This window comes from Melospiza georgiana, chromosome 3 (genome assembly GCF_028018845.1).
Source record: "Melospiza georgiana isolate bMelGeo1 chromosome 3, bMelGeo1.pri, whole genome shotgun sequence".
Classification (NCBI taxonomy): Eukaryota; Metazoa; Chordata; class Aves; order Passeriformes; family Passerellidae; genus Melospiza; species Melospiza georgiana.
In genome coordinates this window covers 107667573-107684897 of record NC_080432.1, presented here as the reverse complement: position 1 = coordinate 107684897, position 17325 = coordinate 107667573, and the positions used below count along the sequence as shown (strand labels likewise).

At 37.9% G+C, this 17325-nt stretch overlaps 1 protein-coding gene across 1 annotated transcript in view; it reads left to right on the top strand.

Moving 5' to 3' along the window:
- Window positions 1-14465, top strand: part of CD109 (CD109 molecule) — a 65550-nt gene extending 51085 nt beyond the window's left edge. The window contains exons 28-33 of the mRNA XM_058020630.1: window positions 1960-2115; window positions 2201-2266; window positions 6506-6642; window positions 10719-10875; window positions 11293-11395; window positions 13745-14465. Coding sequence (XP_057876613.1) covers window positions 1960-2115; window positions 2201-2266; window positions 6506-6642; window positions 10719-10875; window positions 11293-11395; window positions 13745-13935 — 810 coding nt within the window. The 3' untranslated portion in view covers window positions 13936-14465. The remainder of the gene's footprint in view (window positions 1-1959; window positions 2116-2200; window positions 2267-6505; window positions 6643-10718; window positions 10876-11292; window positions 11396-13744) is intronic.
- Window positions 14466-17325: the final 2860 nt, after the last annotated feature.

Genomic DNA, 17325 nt, shown 5'->3' with positions numbered 1-17325 from the left:
CCTGAAAGGCTATTAACTTAGCCTGTTACTAAAGGGAGTAAGTTTTAGAAAAACAGCCTAACCTAATCCCTCTTCTGGCAGCTGGTCTTAACTTACTGATGTACTTTGTCCTTATTATTGCATAGATTTTTGATGGGCCATGAAATTTGGAATATCTTCACTATCTCCAGGAGGCTTCCATGTTATTGAAGCCACGTCTTGTAAGCTATGCTGGCATCCAAAAAATTAGATAGTACTATGGATTGCATTGGTTTAAACTAGCTTTTAAATTAACTACAAACACTGGTCACAGTAAAATTTCACATTTCATCATGCTGCTGGTACCAAGGTGTACAGGCTATCCTTCATTATTTTCAGATGTTGGTTGGTATTAATCTGAGAGAAATGTGTTCTGAGTAAAATGCAATTTAAGAACTGGCCTGGTTCCCCTGAGGTATTAGTGCTTTCCTAATGTGTTAATTCTTGCTTATTATTTGGAGAGGTTGATTGAAGCATTAAATGAGTTTTAAAAGCTTTTCTCTATTCTCCAGAAACTTATTTTACTTGGAAGTTTAAAAATCTATCTTTTACCCTTGAGAGTGAAATTAAGAAATTAATTTAATCCTTTTGTTCTTCCATAGTCTAAACTATTTGGATTTCAAAATTGCTCCAATGTCTTGCTAGATGCCTTTTTTAATTTGTATAAATTACTCCATAATTTTTTATTTATCTTCTAAGTTTGCTTTAAAAAATAACATTTGGAGTGTTTCCTTCCATGAGTTTATTACATAAGAAACTTAATATATTGTTGAACAATAAGGAGGAGAGCTTTATGTTGTACGTGTGATGCTTTATAAGGGTGTAGTAATTCACCATGAGATACAGCTTACTGTGAATTTGCAGTTGCTAATCAGCTGATCTTTCTGCATTTCTGAAATCAGTGAAGCAGGGCATCTCAGACAAGGATGTGGCATGGGAAGGAGAATGGTTTTTTATCAGTTAGAGTGAATAGTAAGCCCCTACTAGCCCCTTAAGGTATGGCACAGTCACCATGTTTTAGTGAATGAATTCCTGTTATGTTGGAATTTTTTTTACTAGAAGGGGCCTAATAATAAATAAAGTATCTGTATGCCAAGCCTGAAAGGCCAATTTCTTCACTCTGACTGGTTAAAAATAGGTGCAAAATAAACTGCATGAACAGTAAAAGTCCCTGAGATTAGACACATATATTTGATTACTGTATTTCTTCCCAGAAAATAGTGGATGTTAAAATTCTCATTCCTTAAACTGGGCTGGACCAAACGTTCAAACATTGCCTCTTGTGCTCAAAACCTGGCGAGCTAAACCTACAATCACACTCAAAGATAAAAAAAAAAGAATCTTAGATACATATATGACTGTGTGTAAGTATATTCTGCAGTGGTTAAACAATTGCACAAAACCCTTGGATCAAATACAGAGGGTAAACTGGGCTGAGACCCTTTGAAGTTGTTGCTGAGTGTCTGATAAAAATTCCTTTCAACCTTTTGTTAAAATTAGTGTTAATGATTTTTCAGACCTGTAGCTTTTGCATCAATGATCAATGAAAAACTCCTGTGCAGTACTGAGCACTTAATGCACAGTCACTAAATAAATCTAGAAAGTAGCAATGTTGTTACTTTCCTCTGTGTCTTTCTCCATGATTGGTGTGTGACTCTGACTGTTGTGTCTTTCAGCTTATCAGGGGTTGCACGTACCTTGCAAAAGAGAAAAACTTCCTTGGCTGCCTCCCACCTCATTTTCCATTTCCACAGGAGCTAACTTCTTGTCTTGTGTTGCTCTCTCTTCTGGGCTGGCATCTTCCTGCCAGGGGAATCCAGAGATAGGGAGGTGGCTGCAGGAAGGTTCCAGCATGATCAACAAATGGGTCAATGCAGGCACGGTCTGTGTGCTGTGCTGGCTGCTTCAGTTCAACACAAAAGGGTTTGCTTCTCTCAACAGGACACAGTGGTGGCTCTACAAGCCTTGAGTCTGTTTGCAGCTCTCACTGTGGCAAGCAAAACAGAAATGGATATAACAGTGACAGCCCCTCCTTTGGAAATGCCAGAGACATTCTCAATTGATACTCAAAACCGTTTCCTGCTTCAGACTAAGGAGGTACTGTAAAAAGTGAGGAGTACTTTTGTACAGTCTGCTGACTGAAAGTACTTTGAAAATACTGGTTTGCTCATCTTTCTTTCAGATTCCCCCTGCACAACAAATGACAATGACAGTGTCAGCGGAGGGAATGGGATTTGCTGTCTTTCAGGTAGGCAATGAAGGCAATCAGGTAGGTATTCTTGCTGAAGATATGCTTTCTGTAAGGAAGGTGTGTTTTGGAAGTTTTATAAAATCTGTTAATAGGAGCAGTCTTCCAAAATGTCTTAAATCAGTAGCAAAGCACTTCTGAGTGCTAAAAAGCACTAACTGAGGAGTGCTGTGAATAAAATATGGATATATTCCTGTCGTTTCTGACCAATGGTGTGGCCTTTTAAGTACTGCTGGATGACTGACAGTTTTGGGGCACTTCCATGAGCCAGAGGTGTATCAAAGCAGCCCTGTCCTGCAGAAATGCAATGTCCATTTGCAAGACAAAGGACTGCAGTGGTACACTGGCAGACACAGAGTTCAGAGTAAAACAGGTATGTGGACTAGGCAGAAATGCCTCATTTGAGAACCTGTGGTAAACCATAATAAGGCACAGATCAATACAGAATAAGATTGCATTGCTGGTTATAAGAATTGTTTTCCTTTCATATCCATATTCATATTATTTTCCTTGAAGTAGAAAGCAACAAAAACTAAAAATAAGAGGTTATTACAGCTAGGTTCTCCAGCAATTTTTACAGTGTTCTGAAATAGCATGAAAAACAGAGTCAGACAATTCTGCAAACTACAAAAAGTAATAGACACTTAGCATCAACCAAAAGTCTGGGCATGGCAGAAAGTGGAAGGAGAAAACAGTATTGGATCTAATGTGATATGGCCAGCAGTGGATCTCACTTCCCTGGTGCCCTCTCCATGGCAATTGGTTGTGACCACACAGGTGAAAGAGCCAGACCTTGGAAAAGTTAGCAGAAACACTAGTCTTTGAGCATGAGAGACTGATTTTATTGAAGTATGAACTTATACTTGATGATTATGTCACAAAACAAGAGTTCCTGCTGGGCTACTAGTCATACTTGAGAAAACTGATCCAAAGTCACCTTTAAATGTCTCCAAGTTTTTATGCCAGGTCAGATTCTATCTCAAGTTCCATCCAATCTGTCCTTCACTTTAGTGTTCTAATGCATCTGGGGAGCAAAAAAAGCCTGGTGATAGTTGTAAATGTGCTTTGGGATAAAACAACTTTCCAAAGAATTCTTCACACCTGCCTATCAGCAGTGAACAGCATCTGGAGATACACCTCATTCATTCCCCACCAGTCTGCAAAACCCACAGTGCCATAAATCACAACCCATGATTTTTAATTCCCAGAAGTACAAATGAAGTTACAGCAAAGTTCAAAAGTTTCAGAGGATAATTTAGATTCAGACTTGCAGGCCAAGATAGGAATGAAGATCTCAGCAGGACTGTGTTCATACATCTGTGGTTTCAGTGTGCCTGTGTGTGTGATTGTGTGGAATGTAACAAGGGGGGCTCCAGAACAGTTAAGACTATTTAACCCTAATCATTGTTGAGAAATACTTCCTGATATTTAGTCAGTTAATTTGTCAGGCGAGCTGATGAAAAACTTTTCAGCAAATTGTTTCTTGCTGGAAAACACTGATTTGTTGAAATTAATACCTTTTGTGAAAACACATTGGTTCCTATTACATTATTTCCAGCAGGAAAATTTCACGTTCAAGCTAGCATGTCTGGTGAAGACTGGGGAGAAGTCTTCCACTGAGAATAGCCAGTTGACTGTGGTGGAGGATTCCCTGGGGGTGTATAACACCAGGGTTTAAGTTCCTGGTTTGTTGCATTAACGTGGAAATGTGCTCACAAAGAACTGCTGTTCACGAACCAAGGCTAGATTACCTTGTTCATTTAGGTCACTGTGCTGTTGCCTCTTTTCCTGAAGCTTTGAGTCAGAGATGCTGTGACTTGATTCAGAATATTACACTTAACACCCTGGAGTAGTCCCTCCAAAACCTTGTGTTTGCTGAGATCAGTTCCTTCCTTCTGCTTCCTTTGGCAAGTCTGGTACTCTAAAAGAAAGAGCACTGAGGACATTGAATGAGATTTCTCTTTTTCCCAGACATAGGCTAGGTCTGGATCAGATTTAATAAATCAGATAGCATATGACATTGTAATCACATTTCTTCAGCTGTGTTTCATTGTCTTGGGCCCGTCAGAGTATAGTGGTAAGAATCACTGTTCTGGGATTTGGCTTTCTCGCCAAAAGTAGCGTGTCAAAACAGTAATTCATTTAAGTATCACACAACACAAGATTAAATCCATTAATGGAAACATCATGCTTTTCCAACAGAATGGATTCTTAGGAAAAAAATTTTTTTTGGTGAAATCTCCCTGTCTGTGTGCAAGTTGGCAGTGCATTCTCTCCTGACCCTTCAGGATCTCATAAAATGTATTTATTTTGTATATTATGATTGTAAAGGCAGACATTTACTTACAGCTTTTTGGTCCTGGTGTCAATAAAGTTTTCTAGCTTGTCTCTCCATTGTAGGTATATCCCATTGTTGGTATATCCCATGCATGACCTAAGACACTGCAAGAGGGAAGTGAAGATGGGTTAGGGTATTATGAAAGATGCTCTAGAGAAGGGAGTCAAAGAAGCAATCTTCCTTAGGAGGCCTGCTGAAAGTCTTGAAAGAAACATGTTTCTTCTGTGAGCTGGACTTGACACATGACTAAAGTAATTGGCATGGCCTGTGCCTTCTTGGAAGGAAGGAGAGTGCCACTGAAATCTAGAACCAGCACCAAGGAGAGGGTAGACAGGCTCAAACAAGGGTGGGTATGGGCAAAGTGGATAGGTGAATAAGATCTCCTCAATCTCCTCATAAGGTATAGAGAGGGAATGAGGAAAAAACCTCAGAATTCCCTGTTACTCATTACTGGAAACAGTGACTGTTTTTTCCACTCAGTATATTTTTGCTGGACTTAGGCAGAGGACTGAATGTTATTTAGTGTGATGGTACTGAAATAGGTACATGATGAAATGCACACATATTTCTCCATTACCATTTGAATGGATGTTGAGTACTCAAAATGGACAGAAAATATTGGAGATGTTTTCATTGAATTCACATGCTCAGTCAAGCTCATTTATGCTGCTAGTTGAAGAAGAAAAGGGATAGGCATTGATTAGAGGATTATAAATGTGCCATATTTTTAAAAATATAGCACAATTGATAGTGTCAGCTACTATTTGAAGCATCACTCTCTTGCAGAACACTAGCTTTTAATTTTCTCTCCTTGGGCGTCTCACCAGAACTGGTTGCATTACACACAAGACTGGACCAGTTCTGCCTTTAGCTTTGGCAGTTGCCTTTTAAAACTTAAGAAATGCATTTGCTCATTTTGTTAATTTAATGTGAATTTCTGTATAAAAGCCTCTGTCCCCAACGTGAGTGTGTATACAGAAGAAGGCTTTAATTAAACTCTGTGTTGTGAAAATGTTTTCCTTCATTGTCGTGAGGAATAGGGAAAAGAAAGTCAGACCATAACAGCAATAGCTGATTCCATGCAAATACTGGCTGATTGACCTGTTCAGTATGTGGTTTCAGAACTTCCTGCCTTGGCAGTAAATTCCCATTCATTAAGCTTTTTCTGGCAAAAGTTAAAACAGTTTTGTTTCTATGGTGACAGATTGTTGAGGCACTGCTTTTTGTGTGCCTTCAACTGACAGGCTTTCTCGATTGGTTTCATCCTTGGTACTGCCTTCTCCTGGGGAGCAGTTGTGCATGATGAATCTTCACAGCTGCACCATGGCTGTCCTGAGTGCCGCTGCAGAATTGGCACTGCACTCTTACAGCATGCTAAATTCAGCAGTGTTGGGCAGGCCAATGGGAATTATGTGTAGAGACTGAAAGAAGGAGCATAATTTTTGTATCAAAAAGTGAGAGACATAGCAACAAAAGCAAAAATCAGAAATTAAAGATGATTCCCTCACTCATCCAGATAAAACACATAGTATGGTGAGGGGGTTCTTCTTTGCTTTTGGTAGAAAAATAAGCAGAAAGGGGCTAAAATAACTCCCCTTGCAAGACCCCAATATGCATTTTGCTTGGCTAGAGAAAAGGGAATGGAAAGTGCTTCTGGAAAATCACAGTCCTTCTACAATGGTTTCAGGTAGCAAATGGAAAATTGTCAGTCCAAATTTGAAGGTATGACAGGGTCTTGTCCAAGTTATAGGTTAGCAAGTCAATTACAGGCTAGCAGGTCTGTGCAAACGTGTGTTTTCTCATGTGAACACTCCTCTGGTGTTACGGTGCTAGCAACTTGGTGTTTAAACCACACTGATTTGCTTTACATGTCACCTGATGTCTGTACTTGCAATCCACAGCTGAATGTTATGTACAACACAAAGCACACCGACCAGAGGCTCAGATCTGTCCAAAATCAAGAAGCCTTTGACTTGAATGTTGATGTAAAAGATGATAAAGATGATACAAACCACTTGACTTTGAATGTGTGCACAAGGTAGGTAAATCAGTTGGAGCTTCTCATACACGTTTGTATATACCAACTTTAGATTGCTTTAAATAAACTGAGTTATCCATTTGTTTGTATGAATTTACTAATGTCTGGGATATAAATGTATACCTGAAGAAGATAAAAATTACTTTGCACAAATGAAGTACCCTAAATGTTAGAGGAATGTGGAAGAGTTTGTGTGAAATACAAGAAAAAACTCAACAGTTTCTTTGGTGCAAGTGCTTTTGAGCTATAGGGATGTGTGTGGACAGACTTGAAAATTGGAGCAGTATCTCTGTATTCTAACTTGAGTAGCAAGCTGTGACAAGGGCCTATTACTCTTACCTTTCATGAAAACAATCCTTTGCTCTTGATAAAGAAGTAGATACTTTTTTTGTAAAGAGAGAAGTAAGTTCTAAAGTGCTGAAAACACCATGAAATAATCATTCTTTTTTTCATCTCCATAATTAACTCCCTCAGAATGATTTTGGCAGGAGTCAAAACCCATATTTACATAATAATAAATTCACATTGCCTTATTGTGCAACTATCTTTGCGGTCTTTCATTCACCAGTAGCAAGGAACTTGGTAATAGACTAAAATACTTTATTCTAGGTTTTAAACAGGTGGAAAGTTTTCCACCCAGACTAATTCTGTTCTTTTTGCTGAATAAGGGAGAGGGGGCAGGAGGATATGGGAGACCATGTGCATCTGGGGTGATGTTTCTTATTCAGTAGTCAGCTACTAAAAACTGAGCTGAGCCTGCTCAAGTATCATCTCATGGACCACAGGACAGCCACCTGGTGTTACCTGGATAGAATTTACATCACATGCGAATAGGTGACTTTGAACTGAGTATTCCTAGATCAGCCAGTCAATCAAGTTATTTCTTTGGCTGCTTTGGGCCTCCATTTTGCTTGTTGTGGAAGTGTTCATACACATATTTAAAAGGTATATTTGAAGGTGTTTGTTTTCTGGCAGTTTCTCCAGTATGCATTTGCAATTAGAGACCCCTGCATATTTCATATGAAACCCTATAGGACATTTTATTTCCCTCTATGTATATGTATTTATGGTTTTTGTCTTCTGTCTTTTATAATCCACAATAATGTTGTTGAGATGACTGCATTTGTTGTATTTAAGGATTTCATCTGTTTGTGAATACTTCCTCTAGAAACAGTTTTTTTCTTGTGGCATTATACATATTAGATATGTAACATCTTGTTACATTCCTTGTAAATGTAAGATTTGCAAAGTACCACCTGATCCACCATGATTCCTCTTACATGCCTTTCATCCACACCCTCTTTTTGCTATTTCTTGAAACTTTGTACACCGTATGCCTTGAACTATTCTTGCGCTCTGCCTTCCACAAGGGAGCTGTGACTGGAGATGAGCCTCTAGGTGACACCAGCATACAAATAATCAGCTATAGAGAATATTATTTCAGTACAGAGCATTGATTTAATTTGGGAAATAGCCAGCAGGCATAAAGCCAGAGCTCTGTTTTTATATGTTTCTAGTATCCAGTTCAGTGACACAGATGGTGGGCAGAGATGCTAGAATACATAAGAGCTCTTGAAACAGAACAGGCTTGTTATCTTTTAAAGTTTTCTCTGAAGTGTCAACAGCATTCTAAAGTCTAGCACAACCTCCTGACATGTAAAGGCTTTACATGCTGGGTTTGGGGTAAGTAGTTTTTGGGCAACTCTCTAGCTAAGACCTTTCGCTTAAAATATGGAGAAGAAGTGCTCCATCTCTCTGGGGATGTTCTAGGGTGGTGATGCTTTAATTGCCAAGTGGTCAAAGAAGAGGGGGAAATCTAGTGACATTGAAAAGCAGCCTCAAGAGATTACTTGGAGCATTTTGATAGTTCCAACATCAGTTCCATCAACTCTTATTGTGAGAAGTGGACTGGTACTTTGAGGAAGTCTGTTTAAATTGCTTAGGCTACGGCTTCATCTCTGATTGCTGAGCTTCATAGACTAGTCATCTTCCTCTTCTTTTCCCTATAAATTGTATATAATACATGCCTTATCTATATTCCTAAATTAGTTTAAAGTTGCCTACTTAGGATCTTTATAACATGATCTGGCTTTCTAGTAGAGAAACCAATACAAAAAGGCTGTTGAAATCTCAACGCATGGGTGTGTATAGTCTAGCTGTGGGTATGCATCTAGTTGTGGATATACATAGTTAGGTACTGAAGGCTTCAACTTCACAATTTTTTTTCTTTAATCTGGAGAATATCCACCTTCTCTCAGCAAGCTTGATTGGGGTTGGTCTTCTTAACTGGTATTATTTATGACACTCGAGCAGATGATGTCTCATTCAAATTAAAGTAGTTCTTGGTTAGAGGAGCTAAAACACCCTCTCTGGGAGGCAAATACCCAGGACTACTAGTTTTTTTTAAGTCTCATTGCCTGCATACCTTTTCCAGGCATGGGAAACTGATCACTGATGGTTCAATTTACACTCTCATTTCTGCTTTCTGCCTACATTAGCTTGGTTTTGTTTTCTCTTTGTATCATCTGTGAGAGGGTCTCACCCTGATCTCATATTGCTGAAGAGCTGAAACATAAAGTTCAACTGAAAATATTACCCGTTTTCCTCAGGTCCAAGTTTCAAGTCTGTCCTTCTCTTACTGATCATTCTTGCATGATGATTCTTTTCCCTTTTTTTAAGAGACCATGGAGTTGAAGAGATGGTACCACAACCCACCTCCAAGGCTGCCTCTCTTCCTTTTTTTGAGAGGCAGATCCTCATAAATTCTAGGGATATATCTAATTCACTCCTTGACAGTACCAAGACAGTTTGGTTACCTGTTGGTGTTTTAGTAGCACCCCAGGCTGGCTAGACAGCTTGGATATTTTATTCTCCTCTTATTGGTAATTATGCAGAAATAATTACATCCAGTTCCAATTCAATTATTTATTTTCAATAGCAGCTACTTTGGCACAGCACATCATCAAACAGATGGTTTCAGTTGTTTCTAATCTTGTGAGCCAACTGAAGTCAGCAGTTGCGCTGTAGTTCTTTCAAAGTTGTATCTGCCTTGAATCAGCCAGGCTTAACAGCATTGCTTTGAAAGCAACTCTTCCCTTTTATTTTTTTTTAACTACCCAGCTCTACAAAGAAATAGTTTAATTACTTTCAATACTGCCAGGCTTTCAAAATGAGGATTGGAGACACTTTTATTTTAGTGGGACAATAATCATTTACCTTCTGTTCTAAGGCCGGGGAAACTCTTCTGCTACCTGCTTTATTTAAAGCAGTAGAATCTTTTGCAGGTCATTTAGGTGACACTTGTAGCACAGAGCACCATAAATACATTTTGATACATCTGTTATGCACCATAGTGTGCAAGACTTGCTCAATAGAGCAAACTCCAGCATCTGGTTTTTACATTGGAAGAAGATATAATAGTAAGCATTATTTAGGAAAAAAAAAAGGACTCAACTTATTAAATCTTCTTCCAAATGTGGATTAATAACATGGCTATGCATTCTAAAACTGAAACTTTGTGAAATAATTTGGTGATGACTTTGTTAATGGTACCATCAGTCTCTGTAAAGGAAATATGAAAAGGTCTGGGAGAATTCTTTGGTGTACACACATGTATCTTGGCCTCCAAAATGAATAAAAGCAAACCAATGCATCCATAAGAAGAAATACATATATTTCAGTACAGGAATTCCTACAGCAGTTTCTTAATTGCTTCTTTTGAAACGTGTTTAATTGCAATAGTTTCTGCATATTTGTAAGATAAAGCTGTACTAATAGGTGCCGATTGAAAGTTCCTCATGGTGTCAGTGTAGTCTCTCACATGATTTATATATTGCAGTTTGTCAGTTCTAAACCAGCTTTTGCATATGTGTCTAAAATTAGCTGGAAAAATAATTGAGAAATTACTTTTTAGCTCTTTATCATTAGACATTTCTTTTCAGCATTTTGTTCCATTTCTTTCCCAAGTATTAAGCATTATTACTTCACTAGCTGGTACTTAAAGATCGAATGTTTTCTTTGCAGAGTGGGCTACTGTATTTCTACTAAAAGTTTCTTTGTCTCTGTGTTTTGAAAAGGTACTTTGGCTCTGGCTCCGCTTCCAGTAGTGGTATGGTCCTCATGGAGGTTGGCTTACTCAGTGGTTTCTCTGTGTCACCAGATTTTGTTCCATTAGACAGTACAGTTAAGAAGACTGAAAAGGATAATGGAAAAGTCAACCTATACTTCGACTCTGTAAGTTGGAAATAACAAAGAAATGTGTTTGTGGTGATTTTCATCTTGACTCTGACATTGTTAGGCTTAAATTTGGAATGACATTATGATTGTGTTCTTTGGGGAAAATCAACATCTGCTATTTACATGGAATTAATAGTTCTTCTCGTTTTGAGTGAGACTGATTGGATAGGTGCAACTCAATTGTATTTGTAAGGACTTTCTAAATCAGACCTCTTAAAAATCACACATAAGAAGGCAGACATTTAATGAAGTCTTTAATTTGACCAAAATGACTGCAATTGAGATAATCATCTTTATATACATCCTGACTCTTAAGCCTTTAGAAATGGACTACCACTGAGCTAAAAGTCCCTAGCTCCTCCATGAAGCCACCATCCCTAGGGTTCTCAGGATGTTTCTCTTCTGTTTTCCTAGCTAAATGAAACACAGGTTTGTGTGGATATTCCAGCTGTGAGAGACTTCAAGGTGGCAAATATCCAAGATGCTTCAGTGACTGTACTGGATTACTATGAACCTAGTAAGTGACAGTCATTTCAAATTTAATAATTCAGAAGTTTAAAAGAAAGTTTCTTCTTGTAGGAATAGGAGAAATTTTAGTGAAGAAAAAGCTACTTTGAACTGTGGTCTTTTTGGACATTTACATGCCCAATTTTCTAACAAGTAATAGTGTTTTCACATATCTACTGTCCTAATGGGTTGATTCCTCAACTGTTGCAAATTGTTTGGCCCAGTATGTTCCCAAAACTATCAAAATGAAGCAGGAGCTTCACCGTGATTCACTTACCAAGTTAATAATACCTCTCCAGTAGCTTTGCCATCTGTTTCTTACTTAAGCTAAGAGTCCTTCTTGGGAGAAAATGCCAGTGTTTTGACTTCTGTTGTTGCCTGAAAAAGGTGTACATTGAAAAAGGAGTTTTAAAGGGCTTTGGGTTGGTTTGCATGTTTGTTTGTATTTTTGGGGGGTTTTTTGTTTGTTTTTTGTTTGTTGTTGTTGTGTATGAGTGTATTATATGTATTATATAGTACGTGTTGTTTAGAGTGTGTTTTAGAGATGGGCAACAATTTACAAAGGCTTTTTTTCAGAATTAAAAGCAAGAAAAAAGTTACGGGCTACTGGAGAAGATACTAGGTTTTCACTACATGAACCCCTTGGTACATTATTAAAGATTTGGGCTTGGTTTGAGATAAGGCATAAAGAAGTTGTATAGGCAATTTTTTCATGCTTTTTTTAGCTCAATGCAAAAGACAACCAGATACGATGTGTGCTACTTCAGCTAGATGAAGATCACATTTATTCTATATAGGCTGAAATTATTGTTCACTCACAGAATTTTAAAGTAAAATAGGAAATTAACGGTTATAAGTACACTGCCCATTAATTAGAGCATGTTTAAGGGCTAGAAGCTTAAAAAATTACAGCAGGTTTTTATTTGAGAGAAACACTTAAGCCCTAGAATTAGAAGCTGAAATGAATTTCGAGTTCCTAGGAGAAGAGCTCAGGATCTAATCTTTCATAAGAATGCTATTAGATAGAATAATAAATATGTTTGTTGCAAAGTTACAGGTAAATGCAAATGTAAATATGTAAAAATATGTAAATATTTTTATATTAATAAATTTAGTTCATAAATTCTCAGTTAGCAAACTAATATTAAGAACCAAAATTTATATTATGAAATCAGAGCTGTAATTTCTTTAATTTCAAGATAATGATTTGTGGAAATATTATTTTACAGGACACCATTCCTATCAATATATCAAAGATATATCATTGATCAATATATATATATATATGCCATGATTGAGTTCTTTTGGGAGAATTCTTTCCAGTGTAATAGAGGAATGTGATTTTATTTTAAATTATTATTTTCCATCACAGTTTTAGTTGGTGACCCAAGCAGCAGGGATATATTTTATGTGATGATGACAGATTCATGTCATATTCAGATCTAGGAAATGCTCTGGAATTTATTAATAAATGTGATTTTGTTGTGGCAGATAGTACAATTGACATATGTGTAAGAGCTGGCTTGGATGTCAGTACAGCAGTATTCTCTTACCTGACATTTTATAACTAGCTGGGTGTCACTGTTTGGTAAAGATTTTGGCCCATAAAATTACATGTTTTTTAAATACCCTGAGGCTTGTAATAAAAATTAATATAATTTCAGGTAAAAAATGCTGCTACAAAAAAAAAAAAAAAAAAAAAAAAAAAAAAAAAAAAAAAAGAGGTTGCAAAGTCTCTAGTTGGAAGGACAAAAAAAGGAAAAAAAACCCACTATGAGGAAGAAACTTTGCAAAAGCTTGTTCTGTGAGCCATTACCATGTATTGATGTTTCTGAAATGAAATGATTGAATGAATGATTTCTAGTCTGGCTCTGTAGCAATCCTTAAGGGAATGGGAGAGTAAAATACAAGAGCAGGACCTAGGTTAGGTAAGCAGTCCCAGATTCAGGAGGCTGGAGCTCCCATACATGATAGTGAGAGAAAGCATCAGTTAGAAAAGACCAGGCTCTTAAATATGATAGCCAGCAGCTTGCCAGGTAAAGCATCTGAGTTCCTTTGTCATGTAGGTAGGGACAAAGTTCCTTTCAAAATGTTTGTCCAAGGTTTGTGAACAGATTATGTCTAACAGTTGAGATTGAGTCTATGAAAGTGTGCCTTTCACCAGGTGTTGGCCTGAATATATTGAGATGTTCTGGGTGAAGAAAAATGGGGCTTAAGTATCTGGGAAGTGTTTTGCAGTGTATGGTGAGCTCTGTGTCGGAGCTGAGTGCATCCTTTAAAAATGATTTCTTTTTGAAGCTGGGTTCTTGGTTAATTTCCAGAAGTTCATTAACTGATGTTAATTAACCTTTCTGAACAGGAAGAAGAGCAGTGAGAAGCTATAATTCAGAAGTAATGCAAAGTATAACCTCTTGTGACTTCTGTGAAAGTGATTGCCACCTTTGCCACAGAGATGGTTCTGCAGCCTTGCTTCAGCACTCTTCATTGGCCTCCTTGTTCTGTGTACTCTTTGTCCTTCATGTAAACTTGCTGTGCAGTTGGGTGCTGTAAAAGGAAACATATTATGTTTCACATCTAAGGTTTCCATAAATTATCCAAAGAAAATTTTAGGTTCAGATACCAGCCTGTCTTTAGTGATTACCATGACCAAACTCCTGCTGTGTTCAGGGAGAGCTGGGCTGGCCCATATGGTAAATTTCTGGCTGTGCCAGAAAACTTCTAAAAGTGTCTGCTGGAAAAGCTTTCCAAATGTTAGTTTCATATTGAATTTATTTTCTGAAGAAGCACAGAGTTACTGAGAAAGCGGTGTGATAAAAAGTAAGCTTAGCTCCATATTCCCACTTTGTTTTTACCCCAGCTTCCAACTGTGCTTATTTTTTAGGGATGTTAGTTTACCATGCTTTTCCAAAGCACTGTCTGCTTCTCCATTAGGGTGTTGATAAGCAATGATAGGAGCTTGATATCAGAACACAATTTGTTCTGTTCTGAAGATGTGACACTCAACTTTAATACTGAATTTCTCTGTGTGCTCTCCTGGGGAATAATATGGAAAAAAAAAAAGGAGCTGGCTTCAGAGCAGATCCAAGAGCCAAAAGTACTGCATTTACAAACTGCTGAATGCTCCAGAAAGCTGTCAGTCTTTTTTTTTTTGTTTTTGTTTTTTTTTTTGAATCATTACAGAGCAGGTAGGTGGATTTTTTTGTCAATTCATAAGCTAATAATGTTTGAAAATAACACCTCAGGATGTTCTAATGCATTTTACTCTGAAAAGCTTTTTACTGTAAACATGTCAAAGATAAAGTCTGTTTATCAGACTTCATTTTTACAGGGTTATTCAGAAATAAATGCAATTTCTTTCCATGTGAGAATGCTGGTGTCAGCTGGCATATATCTATGGCCAGATGAAGGAAGTTTGCTTTGAACCTGTTCTGGTTTTTTTGATGTCTCCTAGAAGTGTCTCTGGGGCATCATTTGCGCTTTCAGCGTCACCTTGCCGACAGCTCAGGTGGCATAGCCCAAACAGTTGTTTGCTGCTCTCAGTGCCATGTGAGTTGGTGGCCCTGGTGCCATCTGTGCCCCTGTTGCTGGTGGTGGGAGAGGCTTTTAGGAGGCATGGGCTGCACATGCACTCAGTCCAGCCAAACAATTCACATGCTTCCTTTACTTTGCCCACATCCATGTGTGCTCAAGCGCTCTGCTGAGGTGGAATGAAGGAGAGCGATGGTGAAAAGTAGCAGGCACTTCTACACCCAAACCTGCCCTTTGCACATGGGGAGAATTACAGATCTCTGTGAGTGTGGAAATGTGTGAGCTTGGGAGCTTGTTGCTCCTGAGTGTATGAATGCCTTTGCTGTCTGGCAGCCAGTCTGTCCTTCTTGTACACTACCTGTAACATCTAATGCTTATTTCTTTTTGATAAGGCAGCCAAGCTGTTACACTCCTAGTTACTAAAATGAAGTTAATAGCTGTCATGCTGACTAAGAGAGGTGGAAATTTTAATTTTTATTGATTCCCTTTCTTTCATACCTTTTTTAGACGGAGTGTGTTTTTGTGCACATGTAATAATATGGCAGTCACTTTCCTTGAGCAATTTCTAATTTTTATTCCATTTTTTCTACTGCTTAAAATGTATATTTTTGTATTTATGCTCATCTATAATGTTGTTCACAAAGGAAATTTTGCATTTTAGCATGGGAAGAGGCCTGAACTTCCTTGACTGGGGGTGCCTTCTATTACCAATGTATATGTTTTCACTGCAGAACTAGTTTAGATGGGGTTATTTGTTTTACTTCACCTGTTTTTGGAATTTACAATGTTTTTCACAAATTTGGGGTTCTGTCCTATTTCTTAGGTAGAGCTTAGTCCTGCTACTTCATGGTCTTTCATGCTTTTCACTTGTCCTTGATGTGTTTTGGATTTAGCCTTTTGAGTAGTTAATTAGTGCCTGAGCAGAGTATGTGTGCTGCTCTGACCCACATGAAGTAATATATTTATTGAAGCCAAACACACTGCTTAGTCAGCTGGATGCAGGATCTTACCCCTGTAAGCCATTCACTTGGTTACATGGGTCCAAGGCTAAGAGACATGAAGATACAGAATTAAACACAACTCTACATCTCAAACCCTTTATTCATTTATGGGAGCCTAAATCTGACTGTGCCAAGTTTGTAAGATCTGGAAAAAATTCTCATCTAAACTGGGATGTGTTTTTTTGTGGGTTTGATTTGTGACCTATGATTGTTGGTCTTCTCTTGTCTTTGAGAACAGCAGACTTGACATGTCATTTGTCTCCTTTTAATATAATTTCAAAAACGTAAAGCTCACATACTTCCAGGTTTTGCTACGTGCAGAGCTTCTAATAGGGACATTGGTACCTGATTAATGATAGGATAAAGGGGCTTATTTTCTAGACAAGATGTACTGGAGATAAATTGCTCTTTTGCAGTAGATAGTAGGAATAAATTAGTTCTGTTTTGCATGCATCCAATCTTCCTGAAAATCCTCCAAGAAAAACAGATTTAAACTGCTTAGCTGAGTTTTGGACAGTGCAGCTTTTACTAGTATTCCCTTACATTTGTTTTTCAGACAAACAACACATGTTTTTAAATGACTTTTGGCTGCCTTGCACACTATATTAAGAATCATCAGTCATGATGTACCATGTCAGGGAAATTGTTGGAGTCAGTGAATAAACATCCTCTTTTATTTTACTTTATTCTATACAGAAGGCATTTTATTGCAGGCATCCAAATCTGCATCTGTATCAAGCTATTTTAAAGAAACCATGTACATTGTATGACTGTAAACAAATGTTTACACTAGGTGGCCTTTAACATTCCTGCATCAGTGCCTTCAGTCACTTTGCAGTAGTGACTTTGAATGAGTTGCAGAGAATAAAATTTGTACTGTGGTGGCAGTGAATGGAATATTATTTGGCATAGTGACTTTTTTCTTTGTTTTCCTCATTGTTGTATGGGAGCCTTTACACAAATGTTCAGCATATATATTATCCCCATTGCTCTATGACACCCATTTTGGATGTTAGGGGGGCCGTGCTCCCACTGAAGTTAACAGGAAATCTTGTAGTAAAAAGTCTTTTGGAGCTCTTTAGCAATAAGGTCTACAAGGTTTTAAGGAGTGATGCTAAAAACAGTAATGAACAGGTATTTTGTGATGGCATCTTCATGTTGTGTTGTCTGAGCATTTCTGGTGTTCATTGAAATCTGAGTGTACGCTGGTATTTCCCGTGCCCTTTTCAGCCACAGGGTGTCAATGGACATGGTCTGTCTAGGGCTCTTAATATGCTATTCAATCAGTAGGAGATATTTATTTAGGATTGAGTCTATGATGTATTTTAAAGGTGTTCCCCCTGAATTTTGCCTCTGCTGTCATCCATGATCTTAGCTGAGGGTTTCTCTGCAGGTTTTGATATGGATGTCA